The sequence below is a fragment of the Erpetoichthys calabaricus genome, chromosome 9 (assembly GCF_900747795.2).
Source record: "Erpetoichthys calabaricus chromosome 9, fErpCal1.3, whole genome shotgun sequence".
Taxonomy (NCBI): Eukaryota; Metazoa; Chordata; class Cladistia; order Polypteriformes; family Polypteridae; genus Erpetoichthys; species Erpetoichthys calabaricus.
In genome coordinates this window covers 101,482,049-101,504,176 of record NC_041402.2, presented here as the reverse complement: position 1 = coordinate 101,504,176, position 22,128 = coordinate 101,482,049, and the positions used below count along the sequence as shown (strand labels likewise).

At 39.8% G+C, this 22,128-nt stretch overlaps 1 protein-coding gene across 1 annotated transcript in view; it reads left to right on the top strand.

The window, feature by feature from the left end:
- Positions 1 to 509: 509 nt before the first annotated feature.
- LOC114657201 (C-type lectin domain family 12 member A-like) overlaps positions 510 to 22,128 on the top strand; it is a 56,882-nt gene continuing 35,263 nt past the window's right edge. Inside the window, exons 1-2 of the mRNA XM_051932220.1 lie at positions 510 to 646; positions 19,204 to 19,346. Of these exons, the coding sequence (XP_051788180.1) occupies positions 510 to 646; positions 19,204 to 19,346 (280 nt within the window). The remainder of the gene's footprint in view (positions 647 to 19,203; positions 19,347 to 22,128) is intronic.

Below are 22,128 nucleotides of genomic sequence, written 5' to 3'. Positions count from 1 at the left end.
TACTTGATTCCGTTCACGAGGTTCACGGGTCTTTTCGGTGGGACCTCCTGCCTGCTGTACGGGGTCAGCTGCACTTACCGTCCCTGCTGTACCGCTCTGGTCGAAAGTTCGAGCACCGCGCCATTCCATCTGCACCTGCAGCGCCTGTCCTGACGCGACTGCCTTCCCTTCCAGCTTCTGCACCTCTGCACGGAGGGCACACAGCTCCTGTGGAAGCAACTCTACGGATCGCAGGCAAACCTCCAGCGCCCGTAGAGCCGCAGACAAGGACAAAAAGACAGCCAGCACTGAGCTTACCTGCTCATCAGCCTCAGCCGCTGGCTGCTTTCTGTGGGCCTTCTCCTCTTGCCCAGTCGGGTCTCTTCTTGGCACGAGATGGTTATTCCTTGGTCCCACCTCTATACAGTCATTGGCGGGCACATAAGACACACCGTCCAATCCCGTGCCTGTCATGGGGAGGGACTTCTGGTCCGTGGCCATTTTGGCTCTTCTCCCCCTGGTGTGGCGGCATGCTGGTTCTTCGAGTTGCAGCGCCTCCTTCCCAGCAGCTCTCCCAACTGCCGCCTCCGCACTGTCGATGGCCCGTAGACCGGCACGCTCCTGCCACAGACGCAGAACTGTGCAGTTCCTGCCTGCAACACAAAAGGTGAGTCCGACCCCACAGGGCCGACCGCCGTTGGGCAGGGCACTTACCTCCTGGATCCCATCACTCTGAGGCGCTTGCTTCGGTGTGGCCTTACTCTTCGCAATGCCGTCCTGGCCGTACTTTACGACAGTGCATCTGTCGGAGCCCGATGCACTCTGGCAACGCTCGTTGTCGTTCCTCCGCACCCAGGGACTACGGCCTTTCTGCGGACCGGTGGCGGTCACTGGGGAGAACCGCTCCCGTGGGGTTGTGCGTGCGCCGCTCCCGTGTGGGTGTGTGTGGGTTCCACTGCTGCACTGGTCCGTTCACAGATATGATTTTTTGATGCAGGTCCCTGCCTTGAACCGGGCAGAGAATCCTGCCGGCTACGCCACTGTGAGAAGCAGCCCGGACACAGACAGACGGACATCGTTATGTCACCCAACACACGTTATATTATATACAATATTTACAGTAAGTCAAAGCACAAACCCAGCGCCTCCAGTACCAATCCCCCAAAGTCCAGGCCTCTCTCTCCAGTGCCTGCCTTCTCCAGGCTGCCTCCACTCCTCTCCAACACGACTCTTGTCCACTTTCGCCCGACTCCGATCACTGTCTGAATGAAGGTGGCCCCTTTTATGCACACCCGGATGGGCTCCAGGTGCTCCTCGACACTCCCCCGCCGACACTCCCCTGTGTGGCGAAAGTGCTGGCTGTGCACCAGGAAGGACTCCAGGTGTCCCAGTTCTTCTTCCCCCCAGTACTTCCGAGTATGGCGGAAGTGCTGAGGTCCAGGGCTCTCTAGGCAGTGGGGCGCACCCTGGCAGTGACCATGGGCCCCTACAGGGTTGGGCTTCCAAGCCCTGCACCCGTGGTCCCCAACACAACCAGGGCAGTTGCCCCCTCATGATCTGGAGGAGGTGCAAGCCTTCCTCCGGTCCTCTCGATCGTCCTGGCTGGGCACCACCCTCAGCGGCCTGCCACTATATATATATATATATAAACAAAAGATTTTTAAGTGCCATGATTTTATTCAAAAATGATCTAATATATAAATATACATTTTGTTCTTATACTAAGATTTTGTTGGTCATACGTGACTTAAAATGAAATTGTGGGGTGATCATAAAAGAGTTAATTTAATGTAATTAAAATGCATAGATTCCTTAAATGACTGAAAAAAAATTAACTCTTACAATTTGAAAATTTCTCCAATTATAACTATTATCCTACATACTTTAATCAACTTTTATATGATGTGTCATTTTCTTTCAATGGATAAGCTGGTTAGAAATTCCACTTTAACAAATTTGTGTGGCAGGGGTTTATTGTAATAACAAATAAATCGACCTTGAGTCGTTTTCAAGAGTTGGGGAAATTGCCCAGTATAATATCCAAAGGACAGGTCAAAATGAAAATGAAAATGAACAATCAAAATAAAACATTCCACACAGACATCTGAAACTGTGGGGTATTTATAGGAAAATCAAAACAAGCAAGATGGAAACCGGAAGTGACAAAAGGGTTTGTTGGCTGCCTCCTATTTGCGCTTGCGTGACATACATTATATAATATATATATATATATATATATATATATTGTCACACACGTGCGCATGGGAGGCAGCTAAAGGGCTTGGGTAAGGGCAGTTCCGAGTCATACCAGGATGTGGCAGAGTGCACTGACTCTTTTCCTCCCTTTCCTGTAGACCAAGCATGGGAGATTCCACCTAGCTCTCTTGACGTCGCTTCCGGGACCGAGCCTATGGAAGGAGACCGAGCCTATGGAAGGAGACCTTGCCGGCTCCGGCCCCTGTGATGTCACGTCCGGGCTCGAACCAATGACTGAAGACCTTCATGAGCCCAACCCATATGATCTCACTTCCTGTCTTCCCCTTTAAAAGCCTGCACCTTTTCCCTATTCCCTCAGTTCAGTTTTGGACTCGGTTTTGTGCACATCAGTGCTGTATCTCATTTTAACGACTTTGCAGCCAGGATACCAAATTATACGGGTGGCTGCCCCAAACCTTGCTATGTCTCACTGTGAGTTTTGTGACAATATATATATATATATATATATAAATAATATATATATTAGTAGATATTGTCTAGATGTCTACACAACAAAGATAGCAGTTCATATCTTAGCATCAGCATTCAAAAAGGTAAATTAAAGAAAGAAAAAAAGCAGCAAGAAAAGAGTTTTCAAGAAACGTTGCTGCAAAGGTAGATGACCAGTGAGACCATGCCTCTTTTTACAGTGGATAAATCTCACAAACGGTTTCCTTCCTTTTAGTTTCCTTCCGTTACTAAAAATGACAAAATTACATAATTTTCCAATATGTGTGCAACCTCAAGATGTGGATCAATAATTGACAATACTCTTTGATTTGATAAGTTTTAAGGCTTTCGTTCTCTTGTTTGGACTCCTGTTCCCTCATCTCATTATTAAAATGCAAGAATAAGGCTAGAAAATTGATACATACTATGACTGTGAACAAATAATTTCAATTTGAAAATATCCTTTAAAATATTTTAATCTCTGTAGGTTAATAAGTTTTTCAGCTCACTTAAAGGGGAATACACTTAATTTGATGTATGCCAGTAGCTTTTCTCTGTCATAATTTATTTTCTGGGTTGGAGACTGAATCCAGTTTTAGGTACAGTATTAGTAAATGTAAAGTGTGAAATGTTTGTATTGGTTTTCTTTTGGTGGGTTCCCAAAATACTATAGAATAGCATATTTTTTTGATACCCATATTAATGATCCACTTATACTGAGAAAGCTCAGCATGACCTAAACGTAAGTTTTATTTAATTTGAAATTTTTTACTCTGTCATGTAGTGAACTAAAGGTCGATGCAGTCACACTCAAAAAATTAGTTTAAATAACCCCATTTTAGAACATTTGAACATTATGATGGGAACAGGTCATTCAGCCTGTTTGTTCATACAATTTCCATTTTTATTGAAAAATTGTATTTAAAGTAATAGCTGGAATCTACTACACTAATTGCCTTCATAGATTTAAACACTTACATTGACTCTTACAGTATGTATACATATACATATACATGTACTGGGGTGGAAGTATGTGAATAATGAATAATTCAGTAACATCCCAAGCAAGACCATTGGAGTGCCCTTTTGGTTAGATGAGTAGACAGCAAGAGACTATCCAGTAAAAGTGAGTGGTCAGCAGGAGGCTCAAAGTCTGCAGACTTAGGAACTGGAGGCACAACCCTGGCTGGGGTCTGCAGACACTTTGGCATCACTCTAGCTGAAGCCTCTAAATCCTGTAATATCTTCATTTAGGGGGCTTTACAAATATTTGTGACATCAGATAACCCATTTTCATTTTTTTATTGGTGTTGTGATTGAAAATCCAAAAGTGGAATTTGTTAGTGTTAGTGATGAGAATAGAACAGACGTTATGTTTAGCACTGCATGTGCTGAGGGGATCCATCTGCCCAGTTTAGGGTCAGAGGGAGTCAGTGATTATCCTAGCAGCACTGCAAGAAACAAACAATGTGGACAGTATGCCAGTCATTTGCAATGTACAATAGCACTGCCAAGCAGGAAAAGAATGAGTTGCATGTGATCCAGTAATAGAAATATATTTATGAACTTTTCATTTAGTTTAAAACATATCATTTAAAGTAGGTAATATTTTGAAACAGAGTGATCTGATGGTATAGTGGCTAGTGTATCTGCATCAAATCTTCATGGGCTTAACAGGTTTAATTCTTAGCCTTGTCACATTCTGTGTGTTTGTTGGTGCTGATTAAAATTCTTGAATATGTTCAGTGAAATGAAAAGACACCTTCCAGGGATGATTCCAGCCTTGGGGTCCATGCTACAAACATATGCTCAGCATGATTTCCAAAAGATTTTTAGAGAGCAGACTTGCATTCATTATGTCAATGAATGTCTGCTCTATGATGAAAACATGCAATAATAATTCCAGCACATACAGTATATAGTAGTAAAGAACTGGTAATAAAGACACAGAATGTTGTAAAAATCGCAATTACATATTGGTAATGGAATGAATTATGTGTATTGCTGCTCTAGTAGTACAGATGTATAGTATAGGATGCAAATATGCTTGTAATGATGCACTGTATACTGTAAAAATCAAAGTCAATCTGTCATCAATTCTAAAAGTTGTTCTAAAAATCAAAGTTAAAATAATTAGAGCACATGATCTTAAACCAGGAAAACGATAAACAAAAATGCACTAATAGCAATCTATTAACTTGTATAGATAGAAGTGTATGGAGCTGAACCTTACACCCTTAACCCATAATGACACGTGCAGCATGACCCCAGACATTGCCTGTGACAACGCAATAGCAGTTGCTACAACAAAACTATACAAAATGCTGGTATTTTGTGAAAAACTAAATACTGTTGTGCAAGTCCTTAAAACATTTAACATCTTTAAATAAATATGATTAGGTTTAAGCAGCATATAAAAGACGTAAATGAACTAAAAAGTACAAGAAAATGGAAAACAAAGCTGTAAAAAAATTATCATGAAAGCAAACCATAACATTCACTATTCAATGAAAATACAAAAAGACTTGAAGAATCAAGAGTAAAAAAAAAACAATCTTCCAAATTTCAAAGACAAAAGTGGTGCAAAAGCCCAGAGCATCCAAAGGTAGGTAATACCACAGAAGCAAGACTGTGGTAGCTGAAATACTTGTATTTTTTAATCCTCTCAGCTGATTGGACTAGTTATAAGAAACATGAGATGTTAGAGTGAAATCAAACATACAAAAAAAAAAAAAACAAAGCATAAATAGAACAATAGTAAAATCAAGAGAGAGAATGGATTGAGAGAAAACTCTGCACTGAAAATGTCTATTGTGCTTTAGTGGTTTCTGGTTTGTGCATGATTGTTCGTTCATATTTTTCAACAACCATAAACCATGAAATAAACAGAAATACTCAAGGTTGGGCTTTGAATATTTGCATTTGTTTTTGCCGCTAATTTAAAACTAAAAGTAAACTTACTAAACTACTGTGATTTATTTTATCAGTAAGTAGTACTGTGGACACCAGAAATAAAAACAAATTAACCCTTCTTCATGTTTTAGCTCATTTTATTTTTTACCCAGTGATGTGCCTGTTGACACTTTTACTAACAAAACTAGGAATTCATTTAATGTGCATATTTTCACTTTTTGCATTTGCATTGGCATTTTCAAAACACAATCCATTGTGATATATCCAGGACCATCAGAGTTCAACATTGGAGCATGTAATGGGGCATACACTGCCACTAAACTATAGACAATTCTCTTCAGCTTAGCCAGTTAGATCGCTTGTGGACTTGATAACGATCTCAGTTACAAGATCAAATCAAAGCAAAAATGCTAGTCAGAAATGTAACTATTGGCAAAGTAATTTTTAATTAATCAAAATATATTTATCTGAATAACAAGAGACCTGAGGTGTGGGCCTACAAGTATACCGCTATTACCAGCTTTGCTCTTAAAAAAATCGCATCCTACTGAGCAAGGAGGCTTAAGAATTAAATGTGATTAAACTCAGAAACCTGTGGTAATCTAGGTGTGAGTCTTTTATAAGGTAACTAGCAAAATACCCGCGCTTCGTAGCGGAGAAGTAGTGTGTTAAAGAGGTTATGAAAAAGTAAAGGAAAATTTTAAAAATAACGTAACATGATTGTCAATGTAATTGTGTTGTCATTGTTTTTTTCATAACCTCTTTAACAGACTACTTCTCCGCTGCGAAGCGCGGGTATTTTGCTAGTATATATATAATATACACACACACACATAAACATATATATACATATATGTACATATACACATATATACATATATATATATATATATACATATACACATCTACATATATATACAAATATATATATATATATATATATACACACATATCACACATATATATATACACATACATATACATACATACACATACATATATATATACACACATACATACGTACATACACACACACACACATATATATATATATATTTACATATGTACATATATACACATATATATATATACATATCTACATATATATACAAATATATATATATACATATCTACACATATATACACATATATCTACATATATCTAGACATACATATATACATACATACATTGACATATATATGTATATATATATATATATATATATATATATATATATATATATATATATATATATATATATATATATATATATATATATACAGTAATCCCTCCTCCATCACGGGGGTTGCGTTCCAGAGCCACCCGCGAAATAAGAAAATCCGCGAAGTAGAAACCATATGTTTATATGGTTATGTTTATATTGTCATGCTTGGGTCACAGATTTGCGCAGAAACACAGGAGGTTGTAGAGAGACAGGAATGTTATTCAAACACTGCAAACAAACATTTGTCTCTTTTTCAAAAGTTTAAACTGTGCTCCATGACAAGACAGAGATGACAGTTCCGTCTCACAATTAAAAGAATGCAAACATATCTTCCTTTTCAAAGGAGTGCGCTTCAGGAGAGAGAAAACAAAGCAAGCAGTCAAAAAAAAAATCAATAGGGCTCTTTAGCTTTTAAGTATGCGAAGCACCGCCGGTACAAAGCTGTTGAAGGCGGCAGCTCACACCCCCTCCGTCAGGAGCAGACAAAGAGAGAGAGAGCCAGAGAAAAACAAGCAGTCAAAAATCAATATGTGCCCTTTGAGCTTTTAAGTATGCGAAGCACCGTGCAGCATGTCCTTCAGGAAGCAGCTGCACACAGAAAGTAGCAACGTCCCTATCGTCTAGGTGTGCGAACAGCCCCCCTGCTCACACCCCCCTACGTCAGCGCGAGAGAGAGAGAGAGAGAGAGAAAGTAAGTTGGGTAGATTCTCAGCCATCTGCCAATAGCGTCCCTTGTATGAAATCAACTGGGCAAACCAACTGAGGAAGCATGTACCAGAAATTAAAAGACCCATTGTCCGCAGAAACCCGCGAAGCAGCGAAAAATCCGCGATATATATTTAAATATGCTTACATATAAAATCCGCGATGGAGTGAAGCCGCGAAAGGCGAAGCGCGATATAGCGAGGGATCACTGTATATATATATCAAATGAATGTGAACCTTTTGTAGGGTCTGTCCCTGAGACTTATTAATTGTCATTGCGAAGCAGAGCCTTAGTGGAAATTGAAGGCGTTTGAATTGAAATGGGAGATCAGAGGGTATAACGGGGATGCGAGGAATAAAAACTCTCTCCCCTGAGCCACCGCCAGTAAAAATAGTTGCCTGAATGAGGTTCTTTTGCAGACACGTGACCTGAAGTCTCGTGCCGTCACAAAGTTTTAGTGGCTGTACGCAAATCCACAATCGGTTTCATATTGTTTTCTTACGTTAGCAATTAGGTAATGTGTTTTTGAACAGGTTTGATTATTGAAGTGATCACTCCTGCTGCGTTCAGTCAGTTCACGTGAGCCGCTCTCTTGTGTGATGTTGCGATGTCCACGGGTTTATTTAATGTTAGCTAAGACCCGGCAGTTAAAAGTTTCTCGCTACAGCAATTTTAACTCAGTCACAAAGTGATGCAAACTGTCGTTTAAACCTTGTGTCTTCTCATTAAACTTGTATCTCGCGAATATGGCATTGCAAAGGGCAGCGGGTCAGTTCACGTGCTTACATGGGAGGCGTGATGACGCGATATATTTTGATATATATCAAAATACCCGCACTTCGCAGTGGCGAAGTACTGCTTTAAAATTTTTATTAAGAAGAAAAGTAAACCTTTTTAAACTGAGGGAAAATGAATCAATAATTATTTGTTATGGATCTATTTGTATAGTACGTTGTCAGTTCTCCCCTCTGCTTGTAATATGACGAAGCTGTGTGCTGAGCTTACTGTTGAGCATGCAACATACAGTTGGCCATGTGAAAAGCAGTCCTGCCTCAAATCAATGCCAACCTTTTGTAGGGTCTGTCCCTGAGACGTATTGTCATTGCTAAGCAGAGCCTTAGTGGAAATTGGAGGCGTTTGAATTGAAATGGGAGATCAGAGGGTATAACGGGGATGCGAGGAATAAAAACTCTCTCCCCCGAGCCACCGCCAGTAAAAATAGTTGCCTGAATGAGGTTCTTTTGCAGACACGTGACCTGAAGTCTCGTGCCGTCACAAAGTTTCAGTGGCTGTACGGAAATCCACAATCGGTTTCATATTGTGAATTTCCCATTGGGATTAATAAAGTATCTATTTATCTATCTATCTATCTATCTATCTATTGTTTTCGTACCTTATCAATTGTGAAATGTGTTTTTTGAATAGGTTTGATTCATTGAAGTGATCACTCCTGCTGCGTTCAGTCAGTTCACGTGAGCCGCTGTCTTGTGTGATGTTGCGATGTCCACGGGTTTATTTAATGTTAGCTAAGATCCGGCAGTTAAAAGTTTCTGGCCACAGCAATTTTAACTCTGTCACAAAGTGATCCAAACTGTCGTTTATACCTCGTGTCTTGTCATTAAACTTGTATCTCGCGAATATGGCATTGCAAACGGCAGCGGGTCAGTTCACGTGCTTACATGGGAGGCGTGATGACGCGATATATTTTGATACATATCAAAATACTCGCACTTCGCAGCGGCGAAGTACTGCTTTAAAATTTTTATTAAGAAGAAAAGTAAACCTTTTTAAACTGAGGGAAAATGAATCAATAATTATTTCTTAAGGATCTCTTTGTATATCATATTGTCAGTTCACCCTTCCGGCTGTAATATGACCAAGCTGTGTGCTGAGCTTACTCTTCAGCATGAAATCTTAACGTGGTTTGTGCCCTTCAGAATGAAAACAGCATTTACCTTTTTAATAAAAGGCGAGCTTTTAAGCCTGAGAATTCACCCCGTAAATGCACACGTTTAATTGCACATCTGTTAATATGTATGCTTACACAGTATTAAAAGACACTCAACAATTACACAGTATTAAAAGACACTCAACAATTAATGTCATTTACCTTTGTTCCACGTTTGACTCGTGCTGTAAATCTCTTCCTTGTTTTCACTTCACGTGATTACGTAGGAGACGTAATACGTGATGACACGATACGTGACTCCGCCTCCTCCATTAGAGTATATGGACAAAAAACAGGTTCCAGTTATGACCATTACGCGTAGTATTTCGAAATGAAACCTGCCTAAGTTTTGTAAGTAAGCTGTAAGGAATGAATCTGCCAAATTTGAGCCTTCTACCTACACGGGAAGTTGGAGAATTAGTGATGAGTGAGTCAGTCAGTCAGTCAGTCAGTGAGTCAGTGAGGGCTTTGCCTTTTATTAGTATAGATTATAGATTTACGTCTGTTTTTTACTGTAAGTTGTTGATGCTACTGGCAGTGGTTCTGGCTCCCACTACCCTAAAATGGCTTGATTTTATTTAAAAATATTATGTTATGGTATCCGCTAATGGTAGTATAACAAGAGGAAACAGAAACAATCCCACTACCAAGCCCTGAGAGATACCAAATATAACATCAAACAAAAAATGAGTATTGTCAACACATTTCTGCATACACTGAGTATGCTATACTATTCAAGATAGATAGATAGATAGATAGATAGATAGATAGATAGATAGATAGATAGATAGATAGATAGATAGATAGATAGATAGATAGATAGATAGATAGATACTTTATTAATCCCAAGGGGAAATTCACATACTCCAGCAGCAGCATACTGATACAAAAAACAATATTAAATTAAAGAGTAATAAAAATGCAGATAAAAACAGACAATAACTTTGAATAATGTTAACGTTTAACCCCCCAGGTGGAATTGAAGAGTCGCATAGTTTGGGGGAGGAACGATCTCCTCAGTCTGTCAGTGGAGCAAGACAGTGACAGCAGTCTGTCGCTGAAGCTGCTCCTCTGTCTGGAGATGACACTGTTTAGTGGATTCAGTGGATTCTCCATAACTGATAGGAGCCTGCTGAGCGCTCGTCGCTCCGCCACAGATGTCAAACTGTCCAGCTCCATGCCTACAGTAGAGCCTGCTTTCCTCACCAGTTTGTCCAGGCGTGAGGTGTCTTTCTTCTTAATGCTGCCTCCCTAGCATACCATTGCGTAGAAGAGGACGCTCGCCACAACCGTCTGATAGAACATCTGCAGCATCTTATTGCAGATGTTGAAGGACGCCAGTCTTCTAAGGAAGTATAGCCGGATCTGTCCTCTCTTGCACAGAGAATCAGTAATGGCAGTCCAATCCAATTTATCATCCAGCTGCACTCCTAGGTATTTATAGGTGTGCACCCTCTGCACACAGTCACCTCTGACGATCACAGGGTCCATGAGGGGCCTGGGCCTCCTAAAATCCACCACCAGCTCCTTGGTTTTGCTGGTGTTCAGTTGTAGGTGGTTTGAGTCGTACCATTTAACAAAGTCCTTGATGAAGTTCCTATACTCCTCCTCCTGCCCACTCCTCATGCAGCCCACAATAGCAGTGTCGTCAGTGAACTTTTGCACGTGGCAGGACTCTGAGTTGTATTGGAAGTCCGATGTATATAGGCTGAACAGGACCGGAGAAAGTACAGTCCCCTGCGGCGCTCCTGTGTTGCTGACCACAATGTCAGACCTGCAATTCCCGAGACGCACATACTGAGGTCTGTTTGTAAGATAGTCCACGATCCATGCCATAGGGTATGAATCTACTCCCATCTCTGTCAGCTTGTCCCTAAGGAGCAGAGGCTGCATGGTGTTGAAGGTGCTAGAGAAGTCTAGAAACATAATTCTTACAGCACCACTGCCTCTGTCCAAGTGGGAGAGTGATCGGTGTAGCATATAGATGATGGCATCCTCCGCTCCCACCTTCTCCTGGTATGTGAACTGCAGAGGGTTGAGGGCGTGTTGGACCTGTGGCCTCAGGTGGTGAAGCAGCAGCCTCTCCATGGTCTTCATCACATGTGACGTCAGAGCGACAGGCCGGAAGTCGTTCAGCTCACTAGGACGTGATACCTTTGGGACTGGGGTGATACAAGATGTTTTCCAAATCCTCGGGACTCTCCCCTGTTCCAGGCACAGGTTGAAGATGCGCTATAGAGAACTCCCCTTCTTCAAATTACTTAAGACTGTTATTATTATTTTTACTGTATTGTGTACTTTGTTGTATGTCACCATTTCACCTAGTTGCATGTGATAGTCCACTACAATTTAAACTTAGAGAGGGCTAAACTCTACTAGGCATCTGTGATTAAAGAAAAAGCTTTACAAAAAATGTTTTTTTTTCTTAAATTGCAATTTTTTATGTTTTGTATAGTGCATTATAAATGTGCCAAATAAAAATTGATGCATTAATATTTATGGCATACAAGTTATTTTAAAAAGAATGCTTGTTATATATTCTATTGCTGTGTCCTACTATTATTACTTCTAGTAAAGAGTTTATGTGCACATCCTTGGCATGTGAAAGAAAATTATTTTCAAGTCAAGTCAAGCTGGGGAGCATATGCTGGTACAGTGCGTTGCTGCACCCACTACACGACGAAACAACTCGGGATACCGGTTGGCAACCCCCCAGGCAGACACGCAGTCTGGTCCCACCCACCGGAAATGACCCTATATCTGCCGCAGCCAGGTGTTACTTGGGCTACCCCTTGGCCAGGTCCAGCCACTTGGGTCCCCAACAATGAGAATCTTACGAGCTGGATCACCCTCGGGGAAACGAGCCACAGGGCCTTAGTGCCGTAACTGACGCTCCCTCACAATGCAGGTAATGTGCCTCATTCCGGACTCCATGAGCAACTGCTCATTTGACACAAAGTCAAACCAACGGTACCCAAAGATTTTCCGGAGAGACACAGTACCAAAGGAGTCCAGTCTTCGTCTCAGGTCACTGGATAGCATCCATGTCTTGCAACCATATAGCAGGACAGGAAGCACCAGGACTCTAAAGACTTGGACCTTCGCCCCTTTGCATAGATATCGGGAGTGCTACACATCCTTTTCCAGTGACTGCATGACCCCCAATGCTCTCCCAGTCTGTCTACTGACTTCATAGGAAGAGTCACCAGAGACATGAATGTCACTGCCAAGGTAAGTAAACCTCTCGACAAGGTCGACACTCCCTCTGCAGACAGACATACTGCTGATAGCTGTGCCCAAGAGGTCATTAAAGGCCTGGATCTTGATTTTTATCCAAGACACTCGCAAGCCCAGACACTCAGACTCCTCGCTCAGTCTCTCGAGCACCCTGATCAGAGCCTCCATTGACTCCGCGAAGATCACAGCATCATCAGCAAAGTCAAGATCCATACATCTTTCTTCACCAACAGATGCTCCACAGCCACTGGACTCCACGACCTTGCCCAACACTCAGTCCAACAAGCATTGAACAGAGTAGGAGCAACAACACACCCCTGACGGACTCCAGAATCAACTGGGGAAAAATGCAGAGGTTCTGCCTCCACTCTGCACAGCACTCATAGTACCAGTGTACAGGCTGGCCATGATATCCAGCAACCTCAAGGGGTTTCCACAAACCCTTAGGATGTCCCACAGGGCAGCTCGATCAACTGAGTCAAACACATTACGAAAATCGACAAAGGATGCAAAGAAACACTGCCGATATTCGCGTTTGCGCTCCATGAGAACCCTCAGTGTCAGGATGCAGTCGATGGTAGACTTCGTAGGCATAAAACCAGACTATTCCAGTCGCTGGTAGGTGAGCAAGTGATTGTGGATCCTATTGAGGAAAACCCTAGCAAGGACATTACCCGACACTGAGACCAGTGTTATCCCCCTGTAGTTGCTGCAATCCAGGCGATCACCCTTCCCTTTCCAGATAGGGCCAACAAGAACCATTTTCCAGTCAGATGGGATGATGCCAGTCTCCCAAATGGAAGCAGAGATTGCTTGCAATGCCAGAAGGACAGCCTTACCACCAGCCTGGAGAAGTTCACTCCGGATACCACAGATCCCTGCAGCCTTTCCTCCCCTCAGCTGATTCACCACCTGTGCAATCTCAGTGTGATTGGGCAGTTCACAGCTAATTGGAGGATCAGCCTCAAGGACCGTGGACCCAGAGATATCCAACGTCCTAGCCGGAGGATCAGCTTTGAACAACTGCTCAAAGTAGCCAGCCGAGCAGGTCACAACTGCAGTTTCATCTGTAAGTAGCCCTGGCTGCGACTCTCCGAGGAACAGGTTCAGATGTGTGTAATGCTTCGATTCCTCTGTAAGCAGGACGTGGGTCGCTAGAACACATATGGTGTGTCACTTGCTCACAGATTCCTCTAACAAACACCTCTTTGCCCTCAGAGCCCTCGCAGCCGTTCTTCTCAGTTCCCGGTGCAGACCAGAGTTGCCATTGAGCCATGCGCTGTGACTCCTTTCAATGATATCCAGGGTGCCCTGTGAGATGAAACACCTCCTTCTGGGAACACCAGTAACACCAACGCAACCCTCAGCAACCTTCAAGGTCTCCCACATCACATTAGGATAGGCGGTTGCACCCAAATCTGCAAGTTCCTCACACAAACTGCATGCAAACTCATTAGAAACAGCCTCTTCTTGGAGTCTGGCCAAGTCCAGTCTCATTTTCCTAGTAGGTGGTAACCTACTGGACCTAAGCTGGATCTTAAGAGTGGCAACAACAAGTCTGTGGTCAGAATTCACAAACTGGGCACTTCTGTAAACCCTGCAGTTTTGCAAGAGCCTCCAGCTTGTGTCCACAAGGATGTGATCGATCTCCTTCATTGCACCACCAGTACTGGAGTACCAAGTCCAACGATGCAGTTCTGGGCGCTGGAACCAGGATCCAGCGATTCATAGCCCCTGACCTTTTGCAAAGTCAAGGAACATGGAGCCACTTTCACCACGGTCACCAGACCCATGGGGACCGAGACACTCCTCATAGCCAGCCCTGTCAGTGCCAGTGGCTGCACTGAAGTCACCCATGACCACAGTAGTGTCACCTCGCAGGCACCCATCAACCACTGAGTGAAGCTGCGAATAAAATGTCTCCCTCACTAAGATGTCACTCACCGGTCAGAGCATACACTGAAACAACAGACAAGGCAACCAGGGAGTGCCATAATCTGAGTATTATAATACGCTTGTTGAAAGGAGTGACATCGGACACCATCGGAAGAAGCCAATCCGCTACAGCAACAGCTGCTCCCCGAGTATGACAGCCATCAGAGCGACCAGACCAATAAAAGGTGTGTCCACCCACTGAGATCTGGCCAGTCCCCGGTCTACGCACCTCAGAAAGTGCTGCCACTGAAATGCGGAGTTTACGCAGCTCCTCCAACAGCAGAGGAAGATGATCATATTGCCAATCATATTGCCATAGAGACAAGACGTTCCATGTCCCTACACATATGGGCCACCCCAAATTGGGACCTGAGTGCTGCCGTGCAGCGGGCGACACCTCAGCACCACACCAGTTCCAATCCTCAACAGACCTGACCCAATTGGCTCTCCAATGGTTTCGACTCTTCCGGGGATTTTTTACATACTGTAACCAAATACACTATAGCATCATTAGGACCAGTTAGGATCTCTCCCGAGGGCTTTTCCCCATCCCCTTCATGATGCAAACAGCCTTCCTATAGGCGTCTGCAGCAGAACTACTCCCACGGAGAGCAAAAAGGAGTCTTTTCTGTTGTCTCACAGCTATGTGAGTTTTTTTTTTTACGGTGGCTGGAGTGCCAATCATGCCACCAACCCCCATGATTTCCCTGCTAGTTGGAGGACTGCTTGCAGGGCCGGATGCAGTTTAATGTCATACCCAGGACTTACTTATATTACTCAAAGAAAACCATAAGGACCTTTAAGAGAAACTGCACATTGACATGAATATGCGAGATTGCAGAACTAATCACTGAATACCATACAGCTCATTCAGAGCATAATTTAAGTAATACACCATGACAGACTTTGTGTAAATGCATCTTTCAATGGGCAGGCACCTCATCCCTGACTCCTGGCTTTGACACAATGCAACTAACATAGTCTGTTACTTGCCTAGAATTCTGAATTAATTAAGCAAAATTGAAAAATGGATGGATAGGTACTTATATTTCATGGGAATTGTGTAACATGACATAAGACTTCATACCATAAGGAAGGCTGGGCTTACATTAAACTCAAAACAGGCTTTTCATCCTAAGCTAGGCCTTAAGGCTCCAACAAGACTTAAAACGTATGAAATAAGCATGACCTACAAACATAAGAAAATGGCTTTGATGCCTGCATGTGCTCAATGAAGCCAAAGTTTATGTTATTCAGAAGGATTTAAAGTCCATCCATCCATCCATTTTCCAACCCACTGAATCTGAACACAGGGTCACGGGGGTCTGCCGGAGCCAATCCCAGCCAACACAGGGCACAAGGCAGGAACCAATCCCGGGCAGGGTGCCAACCCACCACAGGACACACACAAACACACCCACACACTAGGGCCAATTTAGAATCACCAATCCACCTAACCTGCATGTCTTTGGACTGTGGGAGGAAACCGGAGCACCCGGAGGAAACCCACGCAGACACGGGGAGAACATGTAAACTCCACGCAGGAAGGACCTGGGAAGCGAACCCAGGTCTCCTAACTGCGAGGCAGCAGTGCTACCACTGTGCCACCGTGCCGCCCAGGATTTAAAGTCCCTGGACCAAATAATGAAACAACGTTCCATTAATAGTTAAATATTTTATTAACAAACAATAAAAAAACAAAAGAGTCAAAAGGATTTGCTTCAAGCTAATTAAACCAGTCATCAATTTAAAAATCAAAAACCAGCAACAAATGTCAAATACAGGTCATTCAAGGCGAGGATATCAAAAAAGGAGAATTCACAGAGAGTGCAAAGATGGGAGAATGACAAAGTGGAAAAATGCTTCAGAGATAGTGCTGACATTTCAGTTTCAGTTCTTAAATAGTGCTGAGAGTAGGCCCTCAGCATATTAACACCTTAGTATTAACACCTTAATATACGAAAAATATGGGACATTAAACATACTGTAACAGTACTGTCAAGTTGCATCAACCTGAGGATGAGTTACCAACAGTAAAAGATGGCATTTCATCATGTAAATAAGCAGCTTCAAAGCCAGCTGCAGGGGAGCCTCCGAAAACGACAAGCCTCACAAAGCAGCATATGAATTCCAACTAGTTTGGCAATAGGAAGAGGTCCTATTAAGATAAGTGAGCTACCTAAAACAGCCATGTAAAGAATGAGAATCTATTTGACACTAAGCACTATCACTACAATACCGAATCATTATAATAATACAAATCAGTTAATAAAGAAAACATTACTCACCAATAAATGCAAACAGAAAGAAAGCAAAATCATACTCAAAAACATACATCCCAAAGGCATATACAAAGGACAATAAAACAGATATATAAAAAAAGATATTAAGGACTGGGATGAAATCCTGACACTACCATAAAATATAAAGAATAAGAAATGAGGAGTTATGGTCTGCATATGGTGGGCACTATTTCCATGTATCAAGTGATGCCATGCCTGCCACTGTTTAAACAGATATATTGCTTGATGGGTTTAATTATTACTTTTTTATATAAATTAAGGCATAAAAATATCTCTATATATTGAATACTTATACCATGATACTTTGACTAATTGTGTGACTTTAACCTGTCAGTGAGCTATTTCTAAAATTATATGAAAAAACATTACCCTTGCTGAGCACCTTGAAAGGGTACCCAGAAAGCAACTAATTAAAAAAAGAGTGACATCAGCCTTTATAAAATTCTACATTGCTTATACTCTAACTGGCCCTAACGATGCTATAGCGTGTTTGGTTACAGTATGTGAAAAAAAATATTTATGACAAACCTTCTTGATAGTTCACAAAATGCCCTTCTTTTATGCAACTCTGAGGTCAGTGGCTTCTATTAATGTACAGTAGTCTAAAACAGAGAGGAGAGTGGGCAGAACTTTGACGGAGTGTTGAAGTAGGACCTCTAAATGTAAAACAAAGCTAGAAAGCAATTTAATCAAACTTAATCATATTTACAACTCTGCAGTACTACTGAAAGGGTATACAGTAGTCATAAATTTATTTTTAAAATGACAATAAGTGATAGACCAATCATGATGTTTACTGAACTATTTTTTAATATTTTTCTTTTTTACAACTCCTCTGATCTCTGCATGGAAATATTTATTCCCTCTGTCAGTTTAATAGCCATTTTCTGGTTCACTCAAGTTGGTGAAGTTTAAGCACAAAACATTTAAAGACTGGTGTTCCTCTTGACTCCAACTTCCTTTAATCCCCTTTGGGAATGAAGTTGTTGTAAGTCCGGGTCACAGAGTTAGTTAAAGCAATTACTTCAATTTAAAATATTTTACAAATTCTATATTTCACATATTAAAACCATTGTTAAAACCTAAAAAAAATCACTAAGGACCTTGTTTAATTAAAAACACTTTTCTTTTTTTTAAATTATCAGATTTATTAAAAAAGATGAATTTATTACGAGTATGCTGCATTTCACCAATTAAACAAATTTTGTAAATTGCATTCACTCATTCTCATAAGGGTACAGTATAGAGTAGTGCCACTTCATATAATAGCAAAAAATTAAAAATACAGAGATAAAGTATTATCTGATAGAATAATGAAAAGCATATGTAAAACTAATTTTAGGATGAAAAGTATCATATGAAATTAAAGTAATTGTTCAGTATTTATTTTTTATTCCACAGACTCTTATTCTCGCTTGTAATGCACATTTTTAATGGACTGCATGTGTTTTAAAATGTAATCCTCATAATTTATGAAGTCAGAGGTATTTATTCACAACAGAGTTTCCCTGTTCACTGTATTCTTTTCTGTCAAGTCTAATCTTTAACTGATGTTCTTCATTTATTTCATGTCTTTTTAAATCAGTTCTGGGATTAAAAAAATAACTGTTCTTTTGTAACAAATTTTTCAGTTGAATTAACACTGAAGATTGTCATAATTTGTTAAACACATCAATATTTTCATCAGTTTTCATATATAATTAAAAAAGAATTTCATACTAATGTTACTGTGTTTTCCAAGCTATTATTTTTGTACTGTCTTTCAGAAATATTTACGGTATTTTTTAAGTTTTTCAGGAATATTGATTTGCTTAACTTAAGTTAAATTCAATACTATCGCCGTTATTGTGGGGACTGTGTAGCATTTTTAAACAGCAATTGTATGGTGATTATTACTTTAAGTACAAAAAGTTTAAAAATAGAAAATTATTAAACATATTTGGAAACAGAATTACAAATACAGAAAGCTGGTAAAGATAATCAATGAACTGAAGGAAGGTTTTGTGTATGTGCGCTTATTTGCTTAGTAATTTTAACCTAATCAAATTGTTTTACACCAAATTGTTTCTTTACATTTTTGATTTGCAATATGTAACTTTTAGGGGTGCACTGCACATCAGCCCACACCTTTGTTCAAAGCTGCTGTGTGGTTCTTACCAAAGTGTGTTTTTCTTTTTTAATCTGATTAGGCTGTGGTTGATTCACCACACTATATTAATACATTGTGTTCATGCATTGCTTCTCTGTTAGCTGCATTTTTGATCTAATCCACACACAGTTGCAAAAAAATATGACTGATATTGTAACCTATGTGCAAGTAAAGCTGAAAACAGAAGGAAGACAGAAGAAAGCCATATTTGCACATGGTGCCAGTTCTGCAATGGAAAGCGAAGGTAATTTTCATTTATCATCATAGCACAAAATGGGTTTTGGTACTTTAAAGATAAGAAAACTGTATATTAAAAAGCAGATTTATTGTTTTGAAGTTTATAGTATAGTATTATCTGATAATGGTTCAACACTGCAAAGAAGATTGACAAAAACTAATAATTCAGTTCAGTCAGTTTTCATTTTTCCATATGTAATTTTTTAAGGAAAGTTTAAACAGTAATTTCCTTAAAATGCTGCAAAAATGAACAAAAAGGAAATGTTTAACGCTCTGAAGACATTGGTAAGTCCAATCACTTCAAACCCACCCAGATGGGTAGATTAACAGCTCTAAACTGCTTGCACTTTGAGTGATTTTGTTTCACAGTTCACTTCATGAACTAGGACCCCCACCTCAGTTTGTTTTTGCCTTCCCCTAAAAACTCTCACGGGCTTAGCTAATTACCTAAATAATCCCCACACACGCACACTTCAAAATAAGCAATAAAACGAAAAAAATAACACTTACTTCACTTGACTTTTAATGTTGATACAGAATAACTCCTTGAAACAAACAGCCGTTAAAGCAAAGAAAATCAGAGCATCCTCAGGGCAATAGTAAATCGAGACTGTTGCGAGTTCTTGTCTCTTCGGTTATGTCCAATTGACTTGGTTCAGAGAAAAAAATTCAAAGTGTAAATATCTGGTAAATTTCAACAAGACAGCACTCTGATATGAAACCATTACGATAAACAGACTGCCAACACAGGGATGCATTACATTCTCTTTTTTATCAATTATTTTAAAATACTGTTTACATGTAGCCTTCCAATAAACAATACAGTTGCTGTAAACATTCATTCTTATTCTTCTTTCTCCCTGTAACTAGGAAATTTATTCAGGGTTGTGGTTATTTTAAACAAGTCTTGTCTTTACAGATATCTGTTTTGGATGGTTATACTGGAAAAATTCTTCGAGTTATGAATCAGAAAATAAACTGAATGCTTTTATATATGTGTACAAATACAAGCAAAATCTATGAGTAAATATAGAAAAATACCCACACGTATCATACATATGTGAATAACCATTTAACTCATAAATCATAAAAGACATTTTATGTATTGATAATATTTATAGGTTATTATACTCCCATCTAGGATGAAACAGATTTCAGTTCACTGTAAATCTAGTCATAATTAACATATGTAGACAGTAGATAGGTACAATAAATATGAATACTAAAATATTAATTTCCAAGAAACTAAACAATATTATTAAATGGAATGATGATAAATATATTCACAATTCTAGCCTGCTGTTTCTTTTGGTGAAGTCCAAATCAAAAGGATAAAGAACCACTGCAACAGAAAAGAATATGCCAGACAAGTTATAAGAACACTTTCCAGAGAGATTACAAAAAAGAAAATGATGTTGATATTCTTAGCACTTTGTTGAATAAATTTAGCATCCAGTGATCCATATGAATGTTTTTTAAGATGTACCTTTTAAACTCGCCACTATATGTGCAATTAATATTCATATACTTTAACCTAGTCCCTATTCATGAAAAAAATGTAATTCAGTAAAGGGACAAAATGATATTTTCTAAAATAATTACCTTAAAAAATTTACAGAAATTATCAATCAATCCAGCCTTTGCCAAACATACTTAATTCAATTCTGGCAACACCATCGCAAAGCAGGAGCCTGACCTGGACCGAGTGCTAGTGCACTGCAGGACCACCTCCTACACACAGCCACATTCCTTCATACTGGGCACGTTTATGGTTGACAGTAAATCTAATGTGCCATCTTTGGGATTTTGGAATTAAAGCCAGAGGAACCAAAGAAAATGCCACAAAAACGCACGAAGAACCACTGGAGCTGTGAGGAAACAGCATGTCAAAATAAAGTAAGAAATACATTTAATAATGAATAAATGCAGTTGAGCAGAATTGTTATATTTGTAGTTTTATTTTCAGTGAAAAATTAGTTTTAACATATATGTATATATATAATGAATGTATATATATATATATATATATATATATATATATATATATATTTTATATACAAACTAGTGTAATTATATACAAATTGCACTGCACATACATGTTTCAATAAAATACATAGTTAAAGTGCTCATGTAAAAATCTTCATATAAATAAAGGGCTAATTGCTAAAAATATTATAAATAATAGGTCTTGTTTAAACATATTTCTCTTTCTATTTAATTGCCAAATTTTCTTAAAGTCATAAAGAAACAATGGATAATGACAGTGCCAGGAATAAAAGATGGTACAACAGAACAATAATAGTAAGGTACATGTTAATAACACGACAGGAATCCACAAGATGGTAAAATTCACACAGATGTGCTGGTTTTCTGCCAACAGTCATTTGTTTTCTGAACCCACTCAGTCAGATTCTTTCAGATAATGGACAACATCTTAACACATGAATGATTTTTCTGTTTTGGAAACTAACGTTTTAAAAAAATCCTCACATCAATAAATAATAATGGATATGAATTGTGCTTTTTTGGTAGTTAAGTATTTTGAGGGCAAGAAAATATGATATACTCATAATATGCCATATAATTAAGACTAAACGATGCAGACTAATAGTGAAAGAAAAACTTTTTATGCTATACTCTTCTGTAAGGGTTGAAGATAACAATATGTTAAAGCAAACTTTGCTTGTTTTAATCTGTTATAAAATACATTTCTGAAAATGCTAGTTTGGCCTATATATGACATTTGTGGTGACAAAGGTTATCAGAATAGTCCTTCCAAAAGATTGAAA